Source organism: Tympanuchus pallidicinctus, unplaced genomic scaffold (assembly GCF_026119805.1).
Source record: "Tympanuchus pallidicinctus isolate F22 unplaced genomic scaffold, pur_lepc_1.0 scaffold34, whole genome shotgun sequence".
Lineage (NCBI taxonomy): Eukaryota > Metazoa > Chordata > Aves > Galliformes > Phasianidae > Tympanuchus > Tympanuchus pallidicinctus.
The window spans coordinates 768,759-788,362 of record NW_026294752.1 but is presented as its reverse complement, the minus strand read 5'-3'; the positions used below and the strand labels follow the sequence as shown (position 1 = coordinate 788,362).

Genomic DNA, 19,604 nt, shown 5'->3' with positions numbered 1-19,604 from the left:
CGTTCATAAATTCACTGCAATCAGCAAATTTTATACATTTAATAAAGCATTCCAGCATTTTGACTGTGCCTGTCCCTCCACTACGAAATCAGAACCCTCAAGGATCTTAGACCACCTATGAAGCTGCCACTGCCACAATTCAAAGAGGCACCTCGAGGAAGCATGCACTGCCCTCATCGTTCTGTTCATGTTAGCATGAACACAGCAAGTAGTTATCATAATGAAGACCTCAATTTTGAAGTATTTGCATTTCTCTCACAATTTCGCCCTCAAACTTTCAGTATTAGTGGAAGTACAATATATGAGAAGTTCTGAAACAAGTTTCAAAAGCAGTATGTGAAAACAGAGGCAGCCAAGAGCAGCCACTTTTCAGGTTTGCTAAATCACACACTGCTGGCTACCAGAACAGTCTTCTCTTTCAGCTAACCTTGTCATTAGTTTCCCAGCAGCGCTATTTCTTTAGGGTGCTTGTTTGTGGTTTTACCAGATTCCTACTGAACGTCAACTGACACTACATTAGGAGTAAGCAAGTTCTGCGCAGTACCAAGCTTTCTGAGTTGGCACAATTTCCTACAGCAACTGAATACATCTGAACCTTGGTCCTTCTTCCTCCCAAAAAACACAGACCATTTTCCTCTAATGACTCTTGGTTTAACCTGACTTGTTACAGACTTCACATCAGAATGATTACGATCGCATCCCAAAAGTGAAACAATGTGAAGCATAAAAGACATTCTATTTCCTGTCACTAATCTTTCTGATGCAGTTTGTTTGCAAGTATTACATTGGGGTTCTTTTGTCTTTTGTTTTGTTGTTTGGTTGTTTTTTGTTTGTTTGTTTTTTTTTAAGGAAATGAGCCCAGTGCTAATAGAACTGTTTAGGTATACTTAAAACAGACATTAAATTAAAAAATACTCATAATGAGAAGTGATGAGACAGCTTCAGGATAGAATCACATATCATGTTATCACATTTAACCCTGCAAACAAAGCCTGTTGAAACAGTGGATCTCTCTCAAATAAGTGTCAGTAATCCTGTTTACCCATGGAGGATGGCTCTGTCAAAGTCAAATGCAACTGTACATTCACCACACAGGTATGATTCTGGATAACTGGAATGGCATTTGCTAGAGTGCTGAACATTCTCTTTTACTGCTAAAAAAGAAATCTACCATCTCATTAAGTAATATTGACTCACCAAGCCCTATGTGTTCTTACAGGTAACACTGCATTGAATCGCTAATAGAAACATTTACACCACTAGTTGTAACTAGTTGTAACCACTAATTAAATAGTGCAATTTTCCAAGTGCAAGAGAAAACATTACTTTCACAGATACAAAATATATGAATGCTTAAAAGGTTTGGAATTTCTCTTTTACAGTTTTTCTTTCTTACAAAGATATATCACACCTAAATCAGTTATTAATTCAGTACTAAGAAATTTGGTTTTACTTGTGAGAAGTTGATCTCTCGGATAGCACAAGACCAGTAATAAGAGTAACACCAAAAGCAACTTTTCTCATACTACCAAAACCGAAAAAAAAATAATAAGTGACAGCTCAGTAGCGTCATTTTCCAATTCATATCCCAGCAAGTATTCTGTTTGGACCAACAAGAAACTTAGCACAGCCTAAATTCAGATTACACTTCGGGTACAGACCCAAGTTTCCTTGCTACAGATCAATCTCTAGCACTTCAAAAGTCAGCACAGATTAGAAGTTATGAACATCACACCTCAGTTATACATACTTAAAATAATAGTGATCTGCAAAAGGAATTAACTGAAAATAACAGATCTATAAAAATTAAAGTCAAATTCCAACTTACTGAAAGATTTTCAGATACTGTTACTGAATTAATCTTTTCCCCAGAACTATGCCTACATCTGCAATGAACTCAAGATCTTGAAAATTACATATGTGCATTATCCCCAAAATTCTTATCCGTCTGCAATTTTAAGTAATCTCTTTAGTGTAGTTTATTGAAAAATTCCTTCTACAATACATCTCAGATAAATTACTTTTAACATTGCATTCCCCTTCGGTTTACTCATAATCACCACCTTAAGCAACCAAGGAGCAAGAACAAATTACATCAGCCTGATCTAGCAAATAGACTAACCCCAGGGGTGCTCCCGATCTGGCAAAGAGGGCATTCAACCTTTTGACTTGCCTTGGTCACACTGAGTGAAGAGGAATTGTCTTGGGCCACATATATGTAGGCTGCTCTGAAAGTAACGCCTCCTATTTATTTCCATGGAAACTACAATCGATACAATAAGCACAGATACAGCATATGATAGAACGAATTCTCAGCTACAAAACACTACTGTTCAACATATTCACCACCATTAGCAATGTATATTCATCAGTGATGAACAAAAGCCTGCATATCAAGTTTATAAACACCTGCACCAGTGGGGGTGACCCACTGTTGCTGTTGCCACTGCTGAAACGCACCACTCAACCACCACCTCACAGTGCTCACATTCACTGTTAGGTTTGCATAAATGTTCAGCAAGAGTTGATGAAAGCAAGTGGTTGCCATTTTTTCCCCATGTGGATGAACTCAACAATGCCTCTGCTTCAGGCAAACTTCATGCCAGACTTGGTCAGACTGCCCCACTAACGCCATTCCTCACAGGGCAACAAAATGTAATGGAATATTGGCAGGAAGCTTCAATCCCTACTCTGTCATACCAACATCTGCCTCTGACATTGTGGGCCAACATAGTAAATTAGGAAGCACTACTTATGGAGCAGCCTCCATAAATTATACAATATAGTTAGCATGTATACATATATTTTTTTCTTTTGTTAAAACAAAAAAGGAACAAAACCATAAACTAGTGGGATATTGGGCCTCGTTTTTGTGAAATTAATGCCTCAGTCTGGTTTGGTGGCAGTGGCTGCAGCTCTCAGTGAGTTCTCAAGGTGCTCGTCAAACATTTTTGATGAAGTTTTATTATTCCTGTGCTTTACCCTTGAAAACAGTTGTTCACAAATGAAAAGCAATCAGATGAACAAGGCGTGACCATGAAGTGAGGGGTACTGCTCTCTTGCTAGAACAGGGCTTATAAAAGTTCAGTAGAGACACACGATGAAAGTTTTCAGTTTAATGTCTGAGTGCAACTCCCCACATTTCATCTGAAAAGCTGCAGGTCACACACTTATACTGATCACAAATGAAGTTGCAAGTGTACCAAAGAAACGATAATTTTTTTTTTTTAGCAACCTTGAAATTTATTTTCAAATTCCCTTATCATAACAGAAAGGATAGCTGCATATATTCTGCTGTTCACAGAATAGTGTTTAGCCAGTGTATCAAACTGCATACAACTACCTGCTGTAACTTGAGTTAACCCTGTACTGCATCCTTCTCGTGCCTCGTTTTCAGGCCAGATAGAGTTAAGAGCACACCAATGTTTTGCTGGTGCTGAGTGACAGCTGGCCTAGGCAGGCTGAGTGCAGCAGCAGCGGGTAAGCTGCACGGTGAGCTGTGCCAGGTAGCGTGCAGCCCACAGGCTGGACATGCCTTGGTTACCATTAGTTTTCCAAAGCAGAAATAAATAAATAAAACCAAGAGACAATCCCCAAAAAGCAAATTTACATCACAACTCACCTATCAGTTTCGTTATCTTCAGGCAGCGTGGGAGGCAAAGGCAAGGGTGGCAGTGTGGAGGCTGGTAGTGCAACAATTCTCTCCTTCTCCTTTGTTACTACGCTCGGTGCGCTCGGTTTGGTTTTCTCTTTTACAGTGACCGGTTGCTGTTTTACAACAGTTGCTTTGTCCTCTTTTACCGCTGTAGCTTTCTGTTTAGTACTTTTGTCTGCGATCAGATTATTTTCTCCTTTAGTTTCTGGAAGTGAGACCTTTGCTTTTGCCTTGTCATTCTTCACAGTTACGCTGCTCGTAGGAGAAGGTGTATGCTCAATTTTTACTTTCTTCAGGTCCTTTACATTGTTCAATTGAGGTGCGCTTGCAGCAGTGTCAGTGTTTCCCTTCGTCGGCGTTGAAGTGTTGGAAGCTTTTGCACTGGCTTTAGCTGCCTCAGCTGCTCTTGCTTTTTTGTTTTTGTTCAGCTCAGCAGCCAGGCTACTCTTCAGAGTTAATGTGCTAGGAGAAATACTTGAATGACGACTTCTCGACCTGGACAACCTGTGTCTGCTACGAGATCTTGAGTGCCTTGATGAATATGGACTTCTGCTGCGAGATTTTGCTGACCGTCTGTTTCAAAAACAGTAAATATTTACTCAGGTAAAAAGTTGTGCAGTTTCACTCTCTTTTAAACCAACCATTCTCACCATGTTTATAGAATAAAAAAAGCCACAAAACAGAAAAGGCAGTGCCCTGCCAAAATTATTTGGAATACGCAATAATCAAGATTCTACATCTAAACAGGTTGTTAGAAAACATTAAAGCTTTCTTAAATACAGCTTCTCCCAGTAAGGCACTGCAAAATACAACTGTATGCATCCATAGGACAAATGTGCTTCCTCACTGCATACCAGAAATGGTATTCTCCTTTCAGAAATGGTAATTCTCCTTTAAAGAAAACTTGATGCTATGTTTCGTGTGTCAACGCATGTAGTATCTGCAGTATTACAGAAAAATTCAGCTGCCTACACAACCAGAATTTAGCATAATGAAATTCACGTTGTAGCATCACAAGAAGCTTCTAAACACAACACTGAACTGTAAAAAAATAAATTGTTTCAATTTTACAACTGCCACAAAAATGTTAAAAAGCACCCGGAATGCTAAAGGTTGCAATGCTGCTAGCTAAAAAAACAATAAGCCTTAGCTTTCCTTTCCCAAAATTTAAAGGTACATTCCCCCTGCCTCTCCAGAAATAACGTACTCCGTATTTATTTACCTACTGAAGGTAATTGATTACCTACAGGTAGCAATATGCCACTTCCACATCAGATAAGTCAGATAAAAACGCCTATGAGACAGAGGGAAAAAAAATATCGAAGTTGTCTACAAAATCTTAGCAAGGAAACAAACCAGAATGCGGGCAGGGAAGGAGGGAAAGAACCTTAACAATTAAGAAGCAAACTTCAGCTGTACAGAAATACAATCTAATGAAATTGTTCATTCATTTCCTAGTAATTTTGATTCAATTCTTCATTAAAAAACAAACGAAAGAAACTGAGACACAGGGCATGAGAACAACTAGTGAAGTCTATTGCCACAACAAACATCTGAAATTTAATTCATTGGACAATACAAAAAATAGCAGATTCACAATATTTACAAGTATGATCTTGATTCAGGACTGGTAGAAATCTATTTTTCCTGGGCACATCACTTGCAGAGGAGAATGAAATTAAGTCAAGAAAAAAAAAATCCATGAGCTAGACAATGTAAAATGTAATGAGTAGTGAAAATAATGAACTGTCTGGGGAGCTAGAAACTTCACAGTTCAAAAGATAGCATCAACGTGTAGAAGTTTCCCAAAGTTTAGGGCAAATAAAAATAAAGCCAGTCACAATCATTGTGGTCAGGCCTAATCGCCACTGTGTCAAATTTAATTTCAAGAATAATCAATGCAATTTTAATTATCAACTTAAAATCACATAACAAGCCTTCAACTGAAGAAATACTTAATGCAGAATAAAACCATTATTATGTTATGGGCAGTATTTGTTACTTCCCACGTGTACACACTTTTTTCCTGCTGTTATTAAAAATAGACTTTCCTCAAACCAATCAAGATTATGCAGGAGACTCCAAACCAACATGTAGGTGAACACACTGAATACTGCATCACAAGCTTCACATTCAGCAGGTAAAACTGTTATTGAATCAAATGGCTACAAGAGACCATTAAAAGTTCAAACCTCATGAGAAGACAAAGCCTGGAAATAAACACAGTAAAATTCTGTGCCAAGAAGGTACTTTACAGGATTTTCTGGTGGTGCAAAATTGCAAAGTAACTATGAAGTACTATGAAGTAATAAGACTAAAGTAAAATGAAAGGAAATGAAAGTAAAATATTGAGAATTCAATTCTGTGAATTTTCAACTACAATTTCAATTTGGGGGTTAGTAAAAAGAAGGGAGAAAAATGATTTTAGCAAAAGAATGCACTAAGTAGCACTTGGATTTGGGGTAACTGATTACTTTGCTTCCCCTCTGCCCCTTAATACTAAATCACTACTTGAGTCTTGTCAGTTAAATCACAATTTGGTGAAGAGATATTAATGTCTATGTCCACCAAAAGCCAAATGAAAACAGTATTATTCAGAAAAAATCCCCTGGAAGTGCATTTCTGCTCCACTATGAAATACCACCGTAGTTATTCTTCTCATTGTCACTTTGAAGGTCCAACTAATTCCATCCTGTATTTTGGACTTAAAACATTTTCTAATTTTTTTTTTTTCTATTTTTTCCCAAACTGGGGAAAAAAAAAACAAAAAAAGAAATTAAAAAGAATAGGTGAAGTTCTGTAACAACAAGTCATGATAAGAAGGGGCTGAGATTATGCAGACAATAAAACACATTACAGACTGCAAGGCCAGAGCACTTGTCACATTTACCTCCCTTTCTGAGGAGATATCTCAAGGAGGGATCCTGCCTGCAGATCTGCACTGGAAATAGAATCAGTATAATTCCATGTCTCCAGCATCAAGTACAAGCTAATAAGCATTATGAGTCCTAAACTGACCCCTCACACTGATGCATCATTTGCCAGAATGTCACTGACCTGCCTAGGAAAACACCTTGCACACCTCATTCCTGGATTAGCTATCTCTAACTTGGTCCATTACCTGTACAACACCATTCCCACCTTCAAAGAACCCACTGCAATCTGCAAGCCTCGGCTGTATTCAATTTTTAACCATAAAACACGTCCAAGGGTATCAAGCCTTTTTCTTTCCTAAGTACAATTTCTGTGCTTTTTGTTATTTTATTTAGAAAGGTGCCCAACGTGAAGAAAGAAATCCATGTCAACAAAAGGAACAGGTTGAATTCCACATTCACTTGAAAACAGAAGCAGCAGCTTAAAACACTACAGTTCCTGAGACTGCATGTCTGATCACAAGGCCGTTCCAGTTCATTAGCTCAAAATAAAATAAGTTCATTCATATCACTACCAAGGATGAAATCAGAAAATCTGTTTGAATTATAGTAACCAGAAACACTCATCTGGTCAGCTACCAACACTTTGCTAAGGAAGAGCCAGTAAATCTATATAGTGCCTTCAAAAAGAGACATATAGGCAACCTAAGCATCAACAGTGGCTTGAGGTGCATATTTTATCAACACCAGCAAAGAGCTGAGAACACGAACAAGGATTTACACAAGCTCTGAAAGCTGCTCACACCAGTCAGAAAAACCAACAACAACAACAACAAATACCCACTAAGTTCCCCCGCCCAGGTATGACACCTCAAATGGCATAACTTTGTCATGTCAGAACTATATCCATAGGGAAAGGAGCAGAAACACAGGCACTCAAACATTCAGGATTCGGTTCCACTGTATCATGCAGCCCTCGCTATGGTTATGCAACAAGCTGAGTACACTGGTTTAATCTCAGTTTTTCATTATTTATATCAGCAAGAGATGTTCAAGCTGCATTACAGAATGCATTCCCAGGCTAATAATAAACCAACTCTTCTACTGGCATCCCAAAGACCTTTGTCACAACATCTTGCTGTACCTTGTCCACCAGGCAAGAGTTACAGGAAACACAAATACCTTCAGCTGAACAGAACGAACCACAACAGAACGAACCACTAGCTCTGTCAGAGCACTAGTAATTCAAGTTACAAGAGCTGCTCTGAAAGTAATGCCTCCTACTTTATTATGCTGGCCCATAATATCAGAGGCAGATGCTGATTGTATGGCACTAGCGACTGAACCTCACCACCACTATTCTGTTCCATTTTGTTGTAGTGCAACAGTGGCAGCAGAGGGACAGTCTGACCAAATGGTATCTGACGTGGAAGCAAAGGTGTGTCTCTGAATTTCCCCATGTGGAAAAAAAAAGCATCCACTGACATTCATTGACTCTTGCTGAACATTTATGAGGACCACACAGCAGATCTGAACACAGTGAGGTGGTAAGCAGTGTACTTCAGCAATGGTAATGGCAAAGTGAAAGACAAATCTCATTTGCCATGCACAGCTGTTACACCATGAGATGAAGAGCATTTCAATCAGCTGATCTGTGCAAACTGACTAATGATGGTGACTACATTGAAAATAGTGTTTTATAGCTAAGAATTTGTTCTACTGTGTTCTATCAAGCATTGCCGTGTTCTTTGTATCTGTTGTGGTTTTCACAGAAATAAATAGGAGGCATTAATTTCAGTGTGACCTGAGTCCATAACAAAAGTGCTGTTTCCCTAAGTTCAGTGATCTTTTCAAATATTTAACTACCATTTTCTTTCATCAGCATTAGTTCCAAAGTCCCAAGAAAACCTCCCAGTCTAGACAAAACTTACATGCAAGTTCCCACCTATTAAATGCCACAAAAACAAAGCTATGGATGTTTACAAGCTTTCTCTCACAAGCTCACACAGAACTCTGAGAATGGTGAAATGCCACCCTATACACAGGGCCAGTCAACTCACACTGTTCAGAGCTAACACTCGTTTCAAATAAATGACAAAGCCCCAGCACCACAGCACCAGGCTCACACCATAGCTACTGCCTGCCGTTTCAACAAGACACTAACATTTGGCCGGGACCTTGGGAAAACAGCAGGACATGCACCTGAACTACACAGTATTCTCTGTATATTCCACCGGACTTAAACACACAAGCATACATACATGCATATATCAAATGCCTCATCTGACATTTGCCACCAATTATTTCGTTGTTAGTTAGCACGGTTTGTTTTTAACATGGTAACCAAGAACAAAAGGACAGTGGCTATGAAGACTAGGAATTGTGTTGCAAACAACCAACAAACCCAACGAAGCAACCCAGATTTTCTCACCCAAATCTGCAGAGATTAGGAACCAAACTGAAGGTAAGAGTCATAGCTAACCCAGCCAGTGAAAGCACTGGCATCTGCTGGCAGAGCACCCCTAAGTTTTGTCCCATTTACAGGTACTTGTGTTGTGCTTACCCATCAGCAGCCTTCTACAAGCACTGTGAATGCACCCCACACAGCTCAACACCCCTGGTGAGAGGAACTGCCAATCTCACCCCCATAAAACCACTTCTGAACCATCTACACGTTTCAGTATTTCTTATATACAGAGGAAAAAAAAAAAAAAAAAAGGAAAAGAAAACTGATTTGCCTAAAAACTGTAAGTAACAGTAGGACTACCCTGCATTAAAAGAAGTTCTTTACATACAGCTGCTTTTTTCTTCCCCTGGAGACAGCAACAAAGGAGACCAGGAGCACAACCTGATTAGCTGCAGAGGCAAAATTGCAGTAATTGCATAATATTATGTCTAGCTAAAATATGAAACCAGAAAGAAATTTTCAAGACGTTACCTAAAAATCATACAGAGAATAGGCGTATGAAACAAAACAAAGGAAGAAAGCACTAGTAAGGAATTCATCCCCAAAGCAGAACTTGGCACTGCTTTCCTCTGTATCTCAGAAGACAAAAAGAAAGTAGGCTTCTTTTCCACCAAGAAAAAAAACAGTTGTTGCTCAACACAACCCGCTTGTTCACTGTATAAAAACACTCAAAATATCTAAGTGTTATTAGTTGCAAGTTTTGAAACTGTCACAACGTTCCTCTTTCTAGCAATTAAACACAGTGTTACATTTCTTTGGATCTGGATTTCTTCTCTGTTCCCCATTCCACTCTCACGTAGTTATCAAAAAAAGAACTACATTTTATTAACAAATCAGAACAGCCACGTGTTATCTTCTCCTGTTTGTAAACTTGAAAACCTCTCTTCTTCTTAACTGCGTAGGCTACATGAAACGCGCCAGCAGCCAGATGTGTTACCTAAGCACAAACAATACTTTACCCAAACATATTAGGCCTACAGAGTGAAACAATGAAACTGATTCTTGTCCTATGTCCTATAGTTTTAGACAAGACAGAACACAAAGGGATTCATCAGAATATAGAGCTGAATACTGAGAAGGCAAATAGAGCCAACCGGGGCTAAAACACCCTTCGCAGCCACGATCTGCCATCAACAACCAGTGAGCTGCATTAAGGAGCAGGCACTGCCATCTTCCAGTTCATGGTAAGGTGCATTCGAGAGGGGAAACCTAAATTTAATCCGTTGACTTCACCACACATCTTCCAAGACATTTATAATCATTCAGTAACATAAACCTCCTCGACAATAGCTGGTAGTACAGCTATTTCATGTTGCAACAGCAGGCAAATCATGGAATGGCCTGGGTTGAAAAGGAGCACAGTGCTCACCCAGTTCCAACCCCCTGCTGTGTGCAGGTCGCCAACCAGCAGCTCAGGCTGCCCAGAGCCACATCCAGCCTGGCCTTGAATGCCTGCAGGGATGGGGCATCCACAGCCTCCTTGGGCAACCTGTGCCAGTGCCTCACCACCCTCTGGTGAAAAACTTCCTCCTCATATCCAACCTAAACCTCCTCTGTCTCACTTTAAAACCATTCCCCTTGTCCTATCACCCTCACAAACAGCCATTCCCTCCTGTTTATCCGCTCCCTTCAAGAACTGGAAGGCCACCATGAGCTCTCCTTGCAGCCTTCTCTTCTCCACCTAACAGTATTGGTGCTCCCCCTTAATATCTTACATCTCTTTATTTTCTCAAGCTCTTAGTTCAGCCTTATATTCTAAGCAGCCCTGCAACCAACATCTTATTCTGCTTTGTACACGAAGACTAGATAACTTGCTTAACCATTTCAAACCAGAAATCTGTATAAGGGTTTGCAATACATAAAGTGTAAGAACATTGAAAAATTCTAAACATGTTTTGTTTCTTAAATCTGCTTTATAGCCCTGTGTTCTCAGATGGAAACTCTGCATACTAAGAAATCAATCAGCAAAAAACAATGCCAACTCAAATTTTGTATTACAAACACATTACAAGGTTCATTTTTTAAACAATTCCCACAATAAGGAAAAACAAAACAAAACAAAACAGATCAACAAGGAAACTGAAAGGCGCATCATCAAGGTAAAAGCAAATCAGCAAATCATCTTTCGCACAACAGATCAAATCCACAGCCAGGTAACAAGTCTCAAACATGCTGGAAGAATTAGCTATTCCAACAGTGAAAACACAGCTTTACTTCCAATGTTTTCCAAAATACAGTTTTACTGAACAAGAGTAAAAGTTTTATAAAGAAAATCTTTCCCCAAAGAAAAGACAAAACATCTGAAAACGCTTTAAATCCAAAAGCACTGAGATCACTGCTTGCAAAGCTTTTTTTACATGGCGTATGAAACCATGGATTCTGCATGAAGTAGAATTGCTGTTACTCGCTCAACAAATATTTTACCATTTTCCCTGTGCTGGTTTTGCTTTTGCACAGAAGCGACCTGTATTTCACAGAGCCTCAGTGCTACATCAGCTACCACAGGAAAAAAAAGGGATGGCTTCAGAGTTCAAGTAAGGAAAGAAATGGCGTATTTTTCCTTTCCTCTAAGCGATATCCACACTCCACGCCGTATTACTATGCTAGTAGTGCCCCACCTACTTACTTCCATCCAGGCAGATGGGTAGGTGTATCCACATTTGGAAAATGCAATTACTCATATATACAGCTAACTGAATTAAATGTGTGATCACATAGCATATGATCTGCCTGAAATGAAGAAAAGCATCACTCCCCACAATTTCATCCTAAGCTCGTTTCCAAAAGGCTCTCCTTATTTTGTCATTTACGGTGGATTTTTGTTGTTTGGTTTGGGCTGAGTTTTTTGTTTGTTTTGTTTCTTTTTGATTATTTTCTAAGTCCTACAAAGATAAGAGTCCATTTATCAGTAGAGAAATAACTTCCTCATGCTTTTTGTAACATGGAAGGATTCCCATTACCAAAAGTGTGCACGCACTGAAGAACAAGTGCATGTTACAATGTACAAAGAAACATAATACAGATCCACAAACAGCAAGTGAAGTTTCCTCCATCAAGTGAAAATAGCTCAAGCAATCAGTGTGCACAAAATATAAATGTTTACTGCAATTATAATGGCAAAAGCAATTAGTCTACCATTCAAACAATTTTCCAAGCATAAAACATGTATTTTTGTCTTTGCTTCTAAGCAGAAGCAATCTCCAGGCATCTACAATGAGAGATACTAGTCAGCGACTTCTGTAATTCACAACTCACATAATTATGCTGTTACTGCTGCTTGAGAAAACCAGGAATTCATATGAGTGAAGCTGACTTCACTTGTTTCTCTCCTACTGTTTATCAGAACTTCCTCCCTAAGCAGCTCAGATACAGACAAAAAAAAAATGAGGACTCCAGACAGGAGCTGACCAGCCTTGCTGGAATTACTTCTTTCTCACCTTCTACATACTAAAATAGAGAGATAAGTAATAAAACACTGCTGAAGATTCATACATGAAATACAAAAAGACTCACAGACTGGAATGCAAAGGAACATACACAGTTGTTACTATTCTGACATCACAGATAGATGCAACCCCAGAATTTCGTTTTTAAATCACCTGGATCAAGAAGACAGGTGCTCTAAGAAGCTGCTGCCTTCATGAAATCATTATATTCTATCCAGACTTCGGGTGCTATATTGATATCTAAACAACACAGCAACAGTTTCCAGCACATTGAGCACAATATCATACAGTCAAGCAACAAAAACAAGCATGACAGCTCTGAATGGCTAACACAGCAATACAGCTGTCTTCCACCTTTCCTGACAACCAGAGTGCACATAACGAAGTGAAGAAACACCAACTCGCATTTCTTCACAACAGGCAAATATAACAAAGGTTATCTTCACTCTTCTTGAGTTTCTTTCTTTTTCTGTGAAAATGTCTTTTTTATTATTATTACTACTGCCACGTTTGAGCAGACTAACTTCATCTTCTCCGCAGAGCAACCTCCTCTTCCACTCAGCCATTCCAGCCTCTCCCAAGTAAATCTGACCACGTGCAGTAGTTAACATAACAATTAATCTGTGCGCAGATAAAAGACAGGATGCAAATTGAAGTTTAACTGGAGGAAGGAAGGAATGAAGTCACAAAGCTAACTCCTGGAAACAGGTCTGCAACTCAAGTAAGATTTATACACTTAGAAAAAAGGCAACACAAGAATCAGGAAACAAGCTGTCATGCTTCAAACCACAGGCCCAATACCAACAGAACCAAGTAAACAAAACACTCCTACAGATCTCCTCTGTAACTATCATACAAGACCTCCTGTACCTTCTACTACCAGCCAGCACATGCAGCAGGTTCTCAAACTAACTCGACTGTTAAGCTGCCTAATACAGCTACTCATATGCACAAGCCTACTGCATACAGCTCTATCATCAATAGCTTTCTCATTCCAAGACATCAGTATTGACAGAAAACACTGTTTTTCTAGAACATTTAGATAAAGATATTCCAGAAACGTTCCTGCTATTCTACTACGCAAATTATCCTGAAAAAAGAATCCTTAACTACTTGGAACAGGCTCTCACAGAACAACAACGTGCTCCTTTTCTGAGCACTCACAGTGCTTTCTGCTTGAAACAATCTATTGTTAACAAAACTTTTCCATACAACTGTACCTTAAAATGATTGGTTTTCTGTTTCTGCTTCATTCCAAGAGCACCTTTGTTCTGCCCAGGATACGTTAGGGCATAGTGCTGTTACTTCACTTGTTCAACAGCATTTGACACACGCCTCAGACAGGATGCCCTACCAACAGCCACCAAAACACAGCAATGGCTTCAGCATCTTCACTGGACACCTCAATGGTAGCTGACACAAGGTGCTCATTAGAAACATCAGAGAATGGTTCTCAGACAACCTTCCAGGTAATGCGGTACAAACAAAACACTGGCCAACATATCACTCGATACATTTAAAAAGCTAACTTCAGATGTGAATTGAAATAAAGTTATACACAATGTGGCAAGAGTACAATTCCAATATGAGAAATGCAAGTCTTCAGTGATGAGTACATGCTAACTAAATACTCCAAATTCAGTAAGTGGGTTTCAGTAAGTGAAAATATTTTGCAATGCTTTAATGCTATGATGCTGCTCGCGTGTGATTATAGAGGTAAAGCACTCATTTCTTCTCTACATAAAACGCAAAGTCACAGCAAGACTGACCTTCGCAATCTAAGTTTGCACAAAGAGGATGATTTGCAAGCCCACAACTGAATAACACAGTGGGAAATCAGTTTATCTACAGTTTGGCACTGGCTTCTTCTCCTAGTGAAACAAAGACTAAATCTTTGTGTAAACCCCTAAAAAAAAAAAAAAAAAAAAAACCTAAATCAAGAAATACTAGCAACAGGAATTACCCACCAGCTTGGTTTCTTTTTAGATTATGAATATGCTGGTGAACATTTGATACAACCTGTACCCTGGAAGAGAAAATACACAAGCATGTACCTGAGAATACCCGTATTTCTTAATATTTAAAACCCCAAACCGGTCCTTCGGAAAACTTGTTCTCTGAGAAGTATTTCCACTGTCATTCACATTGGAAAAAGTACAGAGCCCTTAGTATTTAGAAAGTGTTCTTGCCAGCTACGTGGCCTCCCTGACACAAGAAACAGCCGCAGGAGAGAAGTGCTGCCCGCATCTCCTTTCTCCCCAGGCCTGGGCAGGAGGATTCTCCATGTACCCTCTTTCTCTAAGCCCAGGAGCAGCAGCAGGGCTTTTGTCACCAGACACCTGCTGACCCGCACGGTCCAGGACCCTCTCCTCCACCCACCGCCCCCTTCTCTTCCCCCCTCCCGCAGCCCGCACTCACCGGATAACGGGGCTGTAGGGGCTCCGCGACCGCCGCCAGCTGCTGTAGGGGCTGGGCGACACATCTCCGCCGCGCTCGTAGGAGCTGTGCCGGCTGTAGCTGGGGGATCTGCGGCGGCTGTAGGGGCTGAGGGGCGAGCGGCCGCCCGCGGGGCTCAGCGACTTGCGGCTCCGCAGGCTCTGCGAGGAGCGATGCAGCGGTGGACTGTCGTCCCGGCCAGGGCTGGGGGACGAGCGCTGCCGCCGGTAAGCCTTGGGCTCGGGCTTGTCGTCGCGGTAGGCCTTCGGCGGGTCCTTGTAAGCCGACGGCGGCTCTTTGGCCGCTTTAGTCCGGCTGCGGTGCGCTTTACTCTCCCGCTCTTTCCTGCCGCTACCGGGCGAGGCAAGGGAGCCCTTCCTGCGGCCGTCACCGCCGCCGCCGCTCTTGAGTCCCTCCCGGTCCTGGCCCCCGGCGTGGTTGTGGCGGCTGCGGGACTTGGAGGAGGACGAGGCGGCCTCGCTCCCCCCGCGGCCCGCCGCCGCCCCCTCCTGCTGCGCCTTCTCCTCCCCCCGCCGCCGGTGCTCCCGGTGCCGCTCCTTCGAGCGGCCGCTGCCGCTGCGATGCTCCCGGCGGGATCGCCCACTCCTCTCCGCCTCGCCCCGCAGCCGCTGACTCCCGCCTCCGCCGCCGCCCGGGGACGAGGCCGGGCTCCCCGCGCCGCTGCCCGCTCCGCCGCCGGCCGCGCCGCCGCCCACCAGCCCCTCGGACTGGGAGCTCACGTCGTCGTACTCCTCCACCAGCGTGCTCAGCCCCCCGCTACCGCGCCGCTTCTCCGCCTCCTGGGTCCCGCCGCCGCCGCCGCCTCCGCCGCGGCCCCGCCGCCGCTTGTGCCGGGATCCCGAGCGCCGCTTGCCCCGCGGCCGCTTTCGCTCCCCCCCGTCCCCGCAGCAGGAGGAGGCGCCGGTGGCCGCCAGGAAGAGCAGGGACTGTGGCGGCAGCGGCGGCTGCAGGAGCGGGGGCTGCAGGAGGGGCGGCTGCAGGAGCGGGAAGAGCAGCGGGTGCGGGGCCGGCGGCGGGGGGGGAGGCTGCGGCTGGGCCGCGAAGCGCTTCCGTCTCCGGTGATGCAGCCGCTTCTTCTCGGCGGCCGCCTCTGCCGCCGCGCCGCCGCCGCTCCCCCAGCCCCGGCTTCCCCCACTCCCGCCGGCCGCCGCCTCCGAGGTGCTCGGCATCGAGATCACTCGCGGCCGAGGACGAGGACGCGGCCTAGGGACTCCGCCGCCGCCGCCGCCGCCTTCAGGGCGCCATGGAGACGCGGCGCCGCGCCCGCCCCGGGCCGCCCGCCGAGCCTCGCTAGCTCGCTGCTGCCGCCGGCGCCCGCCCGCCGCCCGCCTCACATGGGAGCCCGGGGCCGGGTCGCAGGCCGGCCGGCGGGGCGGCGGGGCCCTCCCGCAACGCGGAAGTGTCTCCTGGGAGGCCTCCTCCGCCTCACTCCATCCCGGGCCGCCGCGGCCTCGCCCGGCTCCGGACCGCGCTGCGCGGGGTTAGGCCGCCCGCGGGCCGCCGCCTCCGCCTCCTCCTCCTCCTCCTCCCGCACGCACCCGCTCCCCGGCCGGGCGGCGGGGTCAGACCGAAGCCGGGCCGCCTCTCGGCGATGCGTCCGGAGCGGCACGCGGCCCTGCGCTGGCCCCGAGCCCGCTTACCCTGCGCGGCGGTTCTCGGGCGCCGTGTGGCCGCCGGCCGGGAGCGCTGCCCGCGGCTGACACACGCATACACACGCACCGGGGACACGGCCCGGCGGAGCGCGGCGCATGCGCGAGGCCGGCGACGAGAGGAAGCCGCGCCCCGCCAATCGCGCGCCAGGCCGCCTTCCTCACCCGCATGCCCGGAGCCGGGCGCACCGCCCCGCTCTCGCGAGATCTTCCTTCCCTTCTCCTCCGGCCGGCTGTCGTGAGCCCTCATCCCTCCCACCGCCGCGCTCTCGCGGGGTTTTTCTTCTCGCGAGAGCAAGGTGGCGCGAGGGAGGGTTGTGGGTCCTTTCAGCTTCGGCGCGGTGCTTCTTCTGAGGGCAGAGTACATCGCTGCCGCTCTGGCGGTTTGCCACGGGGAAAGTACATACAGCTGGAAAGCTTAAAAATCCTGATGCTGGATTCGGCCTCGAGATTTCCCGTGGTCTGTACCTGCGCCGTTCAGTTAACGTGTGTGAGCAGGGTAGGACGCAAAGCCTGTTCGTGTTTCTGTAGGGGCTTTTGGTGAGAGCTCTGTGCTGAAGCCGTGGTGCGATGCGATGGGGGCACGCGGTGTCTGAGGGATGCGCCTCCCTCCGTTCTTCCCTCCGTGCTGCTATCTTCTGGCGAGTAGAAATAAATGTCAAAAGCATAAGAATTTAAAAAGCTTCACTGTCAAGCTCCAGCAGTTCTGGGAAACTTTAAAGCGAGATGCTGTGGTGGATACCGGCATTACAGGGGAGTTAGTTCTCATAGGCGTGAACAGCTGTGGTTTATAATGTCTTTAGAAGAGTAGTTATTGAATTGAGTTAGTTCTGTGCATATGTCCGTACTGAAAGACATAAGATTTCAGCCAGGAGGAGCTGAAGCTCAGCAGAGGAGAGTTATTGAAGCTGTTGGTAAGAGAGTTGTATTAGAAAATGAGTTTCTTCAGCTCTGTATGTATACAAAGACTTGGGCCACAACTACTAAGAAGCAGCTCTAAGCTCTCTACTACCTAGCTAAATCATTTGTCCCAACTAAAATTTTTCACATACTATTATTTCACGTGTTAATTCCATTGGTAGCAAATCTTTTCCTCTACTCAAGCACAACATAGGCAAACATCCAGGCAGTGCCTGTTCTTTGAGGACAGTCCAGCTACTTGCCACGTGTCTAAGGGAATGAAACTCCTTCTGCGTGGTATTACTAAAGCAATTCAGGCCAGGTATTTCCTCAGCCTGATCACTTAAGAACAAGAAGTACAAGGCAGATTTAGGATTATCATCTCCATATCCTTTGTTTTACAGCAAAATCTGTATAGTGCAGAGAATCTCATGCAAGCAGTTATCCTGTCTGTTGCTGCTTTGTTCCACAGAGCAACTTGAATAACTGCTTACCAGAATTAAGAAGAAATTGCATAACAATTTGTACAACTGCAAATTAGGTGAAACCAAAGGGCAGACTACACAAAAATAAGAGTTTTAAAGTAGTGAATAAAAGTGGGGTTTTGTTTGTGGTCTTGTTTGTTTGTTTGTTTCTGTGTTGTTGCTTGCTTTAGCAAAATATCATAAAATTTACACATTCTGTACTTTTTCTGTATGTACATGAGAACAGTTCTCTTTGCTATTCCCATTTTATCCAGAATACTAAATACTACTAAATAATAATCATAGAGTATCTCAAGTTGGAAGGGACCCACAAGGATCATTGAGTCTAACTCCTGGCTCCACACAGGACTAACCAGAAATTTAACAATATTTTGGAGACCCTTCTAGAATTCCATCAGAAACAGCTTCCTACTCTCTAACCTGCCCCTCCCCTGACACAGCTCCATGCTGTTCCCTCAGCCCTGTCACTGTCACACAGAGCAGCTGCCATCAGGCCTCCCTCAGTTCCTCTGCTCTGGGCCGAACAAACCAAGGGACCTCAGCTGCTCCTCATACACTTTGCCCTCCAGACCCTTCACCATCTTTATACCCCTCGTTTGGATGTTCTCCTGTAGTTTTATGTTTTCTTACTGCAATGCCCTGACCTGCACATAGTTCTCAAGGTGAGGCTGCATAGAACAGAGCACAGCAGGACAACCCCTTCCTCTCGCCTGGCTGGCAGTGTGGCCCTGATTATAGAATCATAGAATGGCCTGAGTTGCAAAGGACCACAATGTTCATCCAGTTCCAACCCCCTGCTGTGTGCAGGTCACCAACCAGCAGCCCAGGCTGCCCAGAGCCACATCCAGCCTGGCCTTGAATGCCTGCAGGGATGGGGCATCCACAGCCTCCTTGGGCAACCTGTTCCTGATGCACCACCCCTGGTATGGTTGGCCCTTTGGGCTGCCGGGACACATTGCTGACTCAGATTGCTGCTGACTAGAACCCCCAGATCCCTTTTTGTTGAGCTGCTCTCCTGCCTCCTGTACCCCAGTCTGTATGGGTTGCCCTGTCCTAGAAGCAGAATCTAGAAAATTATGTTTTTAATTTTCATGCAGTTGGTGATTGTCCAGAACAGGACATTAATGTGGTTAAACAGGACTTTCCTCTCATGAAACTGTATTAGCTGTGACCAGTGTTTTTTAGGTGTTTTTAAATAATTCCTAGATCTTACCCATAATTTTGCCAGGCACCAAATGGAAACTGACAGGCCTGTAATCCGCGGGGCCTTCTTTTTTACCCTTCTGAAAAAATTGGATAATATTTGCCAGTTTGCAGTAAAGTAGAACCCCTCCAGATTTCCAAGAGCATTGAAAAATAATTGAGAGACTTCTCATGATGACATCAGCCAGCACTTTGATTAACCTGGGATGAATCCCATTGGGCCCCAAAGATTTAATGCATGCAAGTGGAGCAGACAGACAGAAAGCTTGGGCACACCCTGCAGCCTGAGGCTGGGATGGCCACATGTTCCCTAGGCAGCTCTGTCTGTGTAGCTGTATTGGCTCCTATGGCTGGAGAGGGCACAGGGGTGCAGAGGACATGGCTTTCTGCTGGATGTGGGTGATAGCTGCTATTTGAAGTGGCAGACTGATAGTGCCTTCCTTGCACACACTTTTGCAAAAAACTCAAC

The 19,604-nt window shown here is 44.3% G+C and overlaps 1 protein-coding gene across 8 annotated transcripts in view; it reads right to left on the bottom strand.

Moving 5' to 3' along the window:
• Window positions 1-16,099, bottom strand: part of CDK13 (cyclin dependent kinase 13) — a 55,145-nt gene extending 39,046 nt beyond the window's left edge. For 4 of the 8 annotated variants that reach the window (XM_052698986.1, XM_052698988.1, XM_052698990.1 and 1 more), the window contains exons 1-2: window positions 14,860-16,096; window positions 3,623-4,228 (exon numbers count right to left, since the gene is read on the bottom strand). In XM_052698986.1, the coding sequence (XP_052554946.1) occupies window positions 3,623-4,228; window positions 14,860-16,067 (1,814 nt within the window). In that variant the 5' untranslated portion in view covers window positions 16,068-16,096. Of the gene's footprint in view, window positions 1-3,622; window positions 4,229-14,859 lie in introns of all 8 variants that reach the window. The other 4 variants (XM_052698983.1, XM_052698985.1, XM_052698984.1 and 1 more) reach the window with 3 other exon arrangements.
• Between the last annotated feature and the right edge of the window lie 3,505 nt (window positions 16,100-19,604).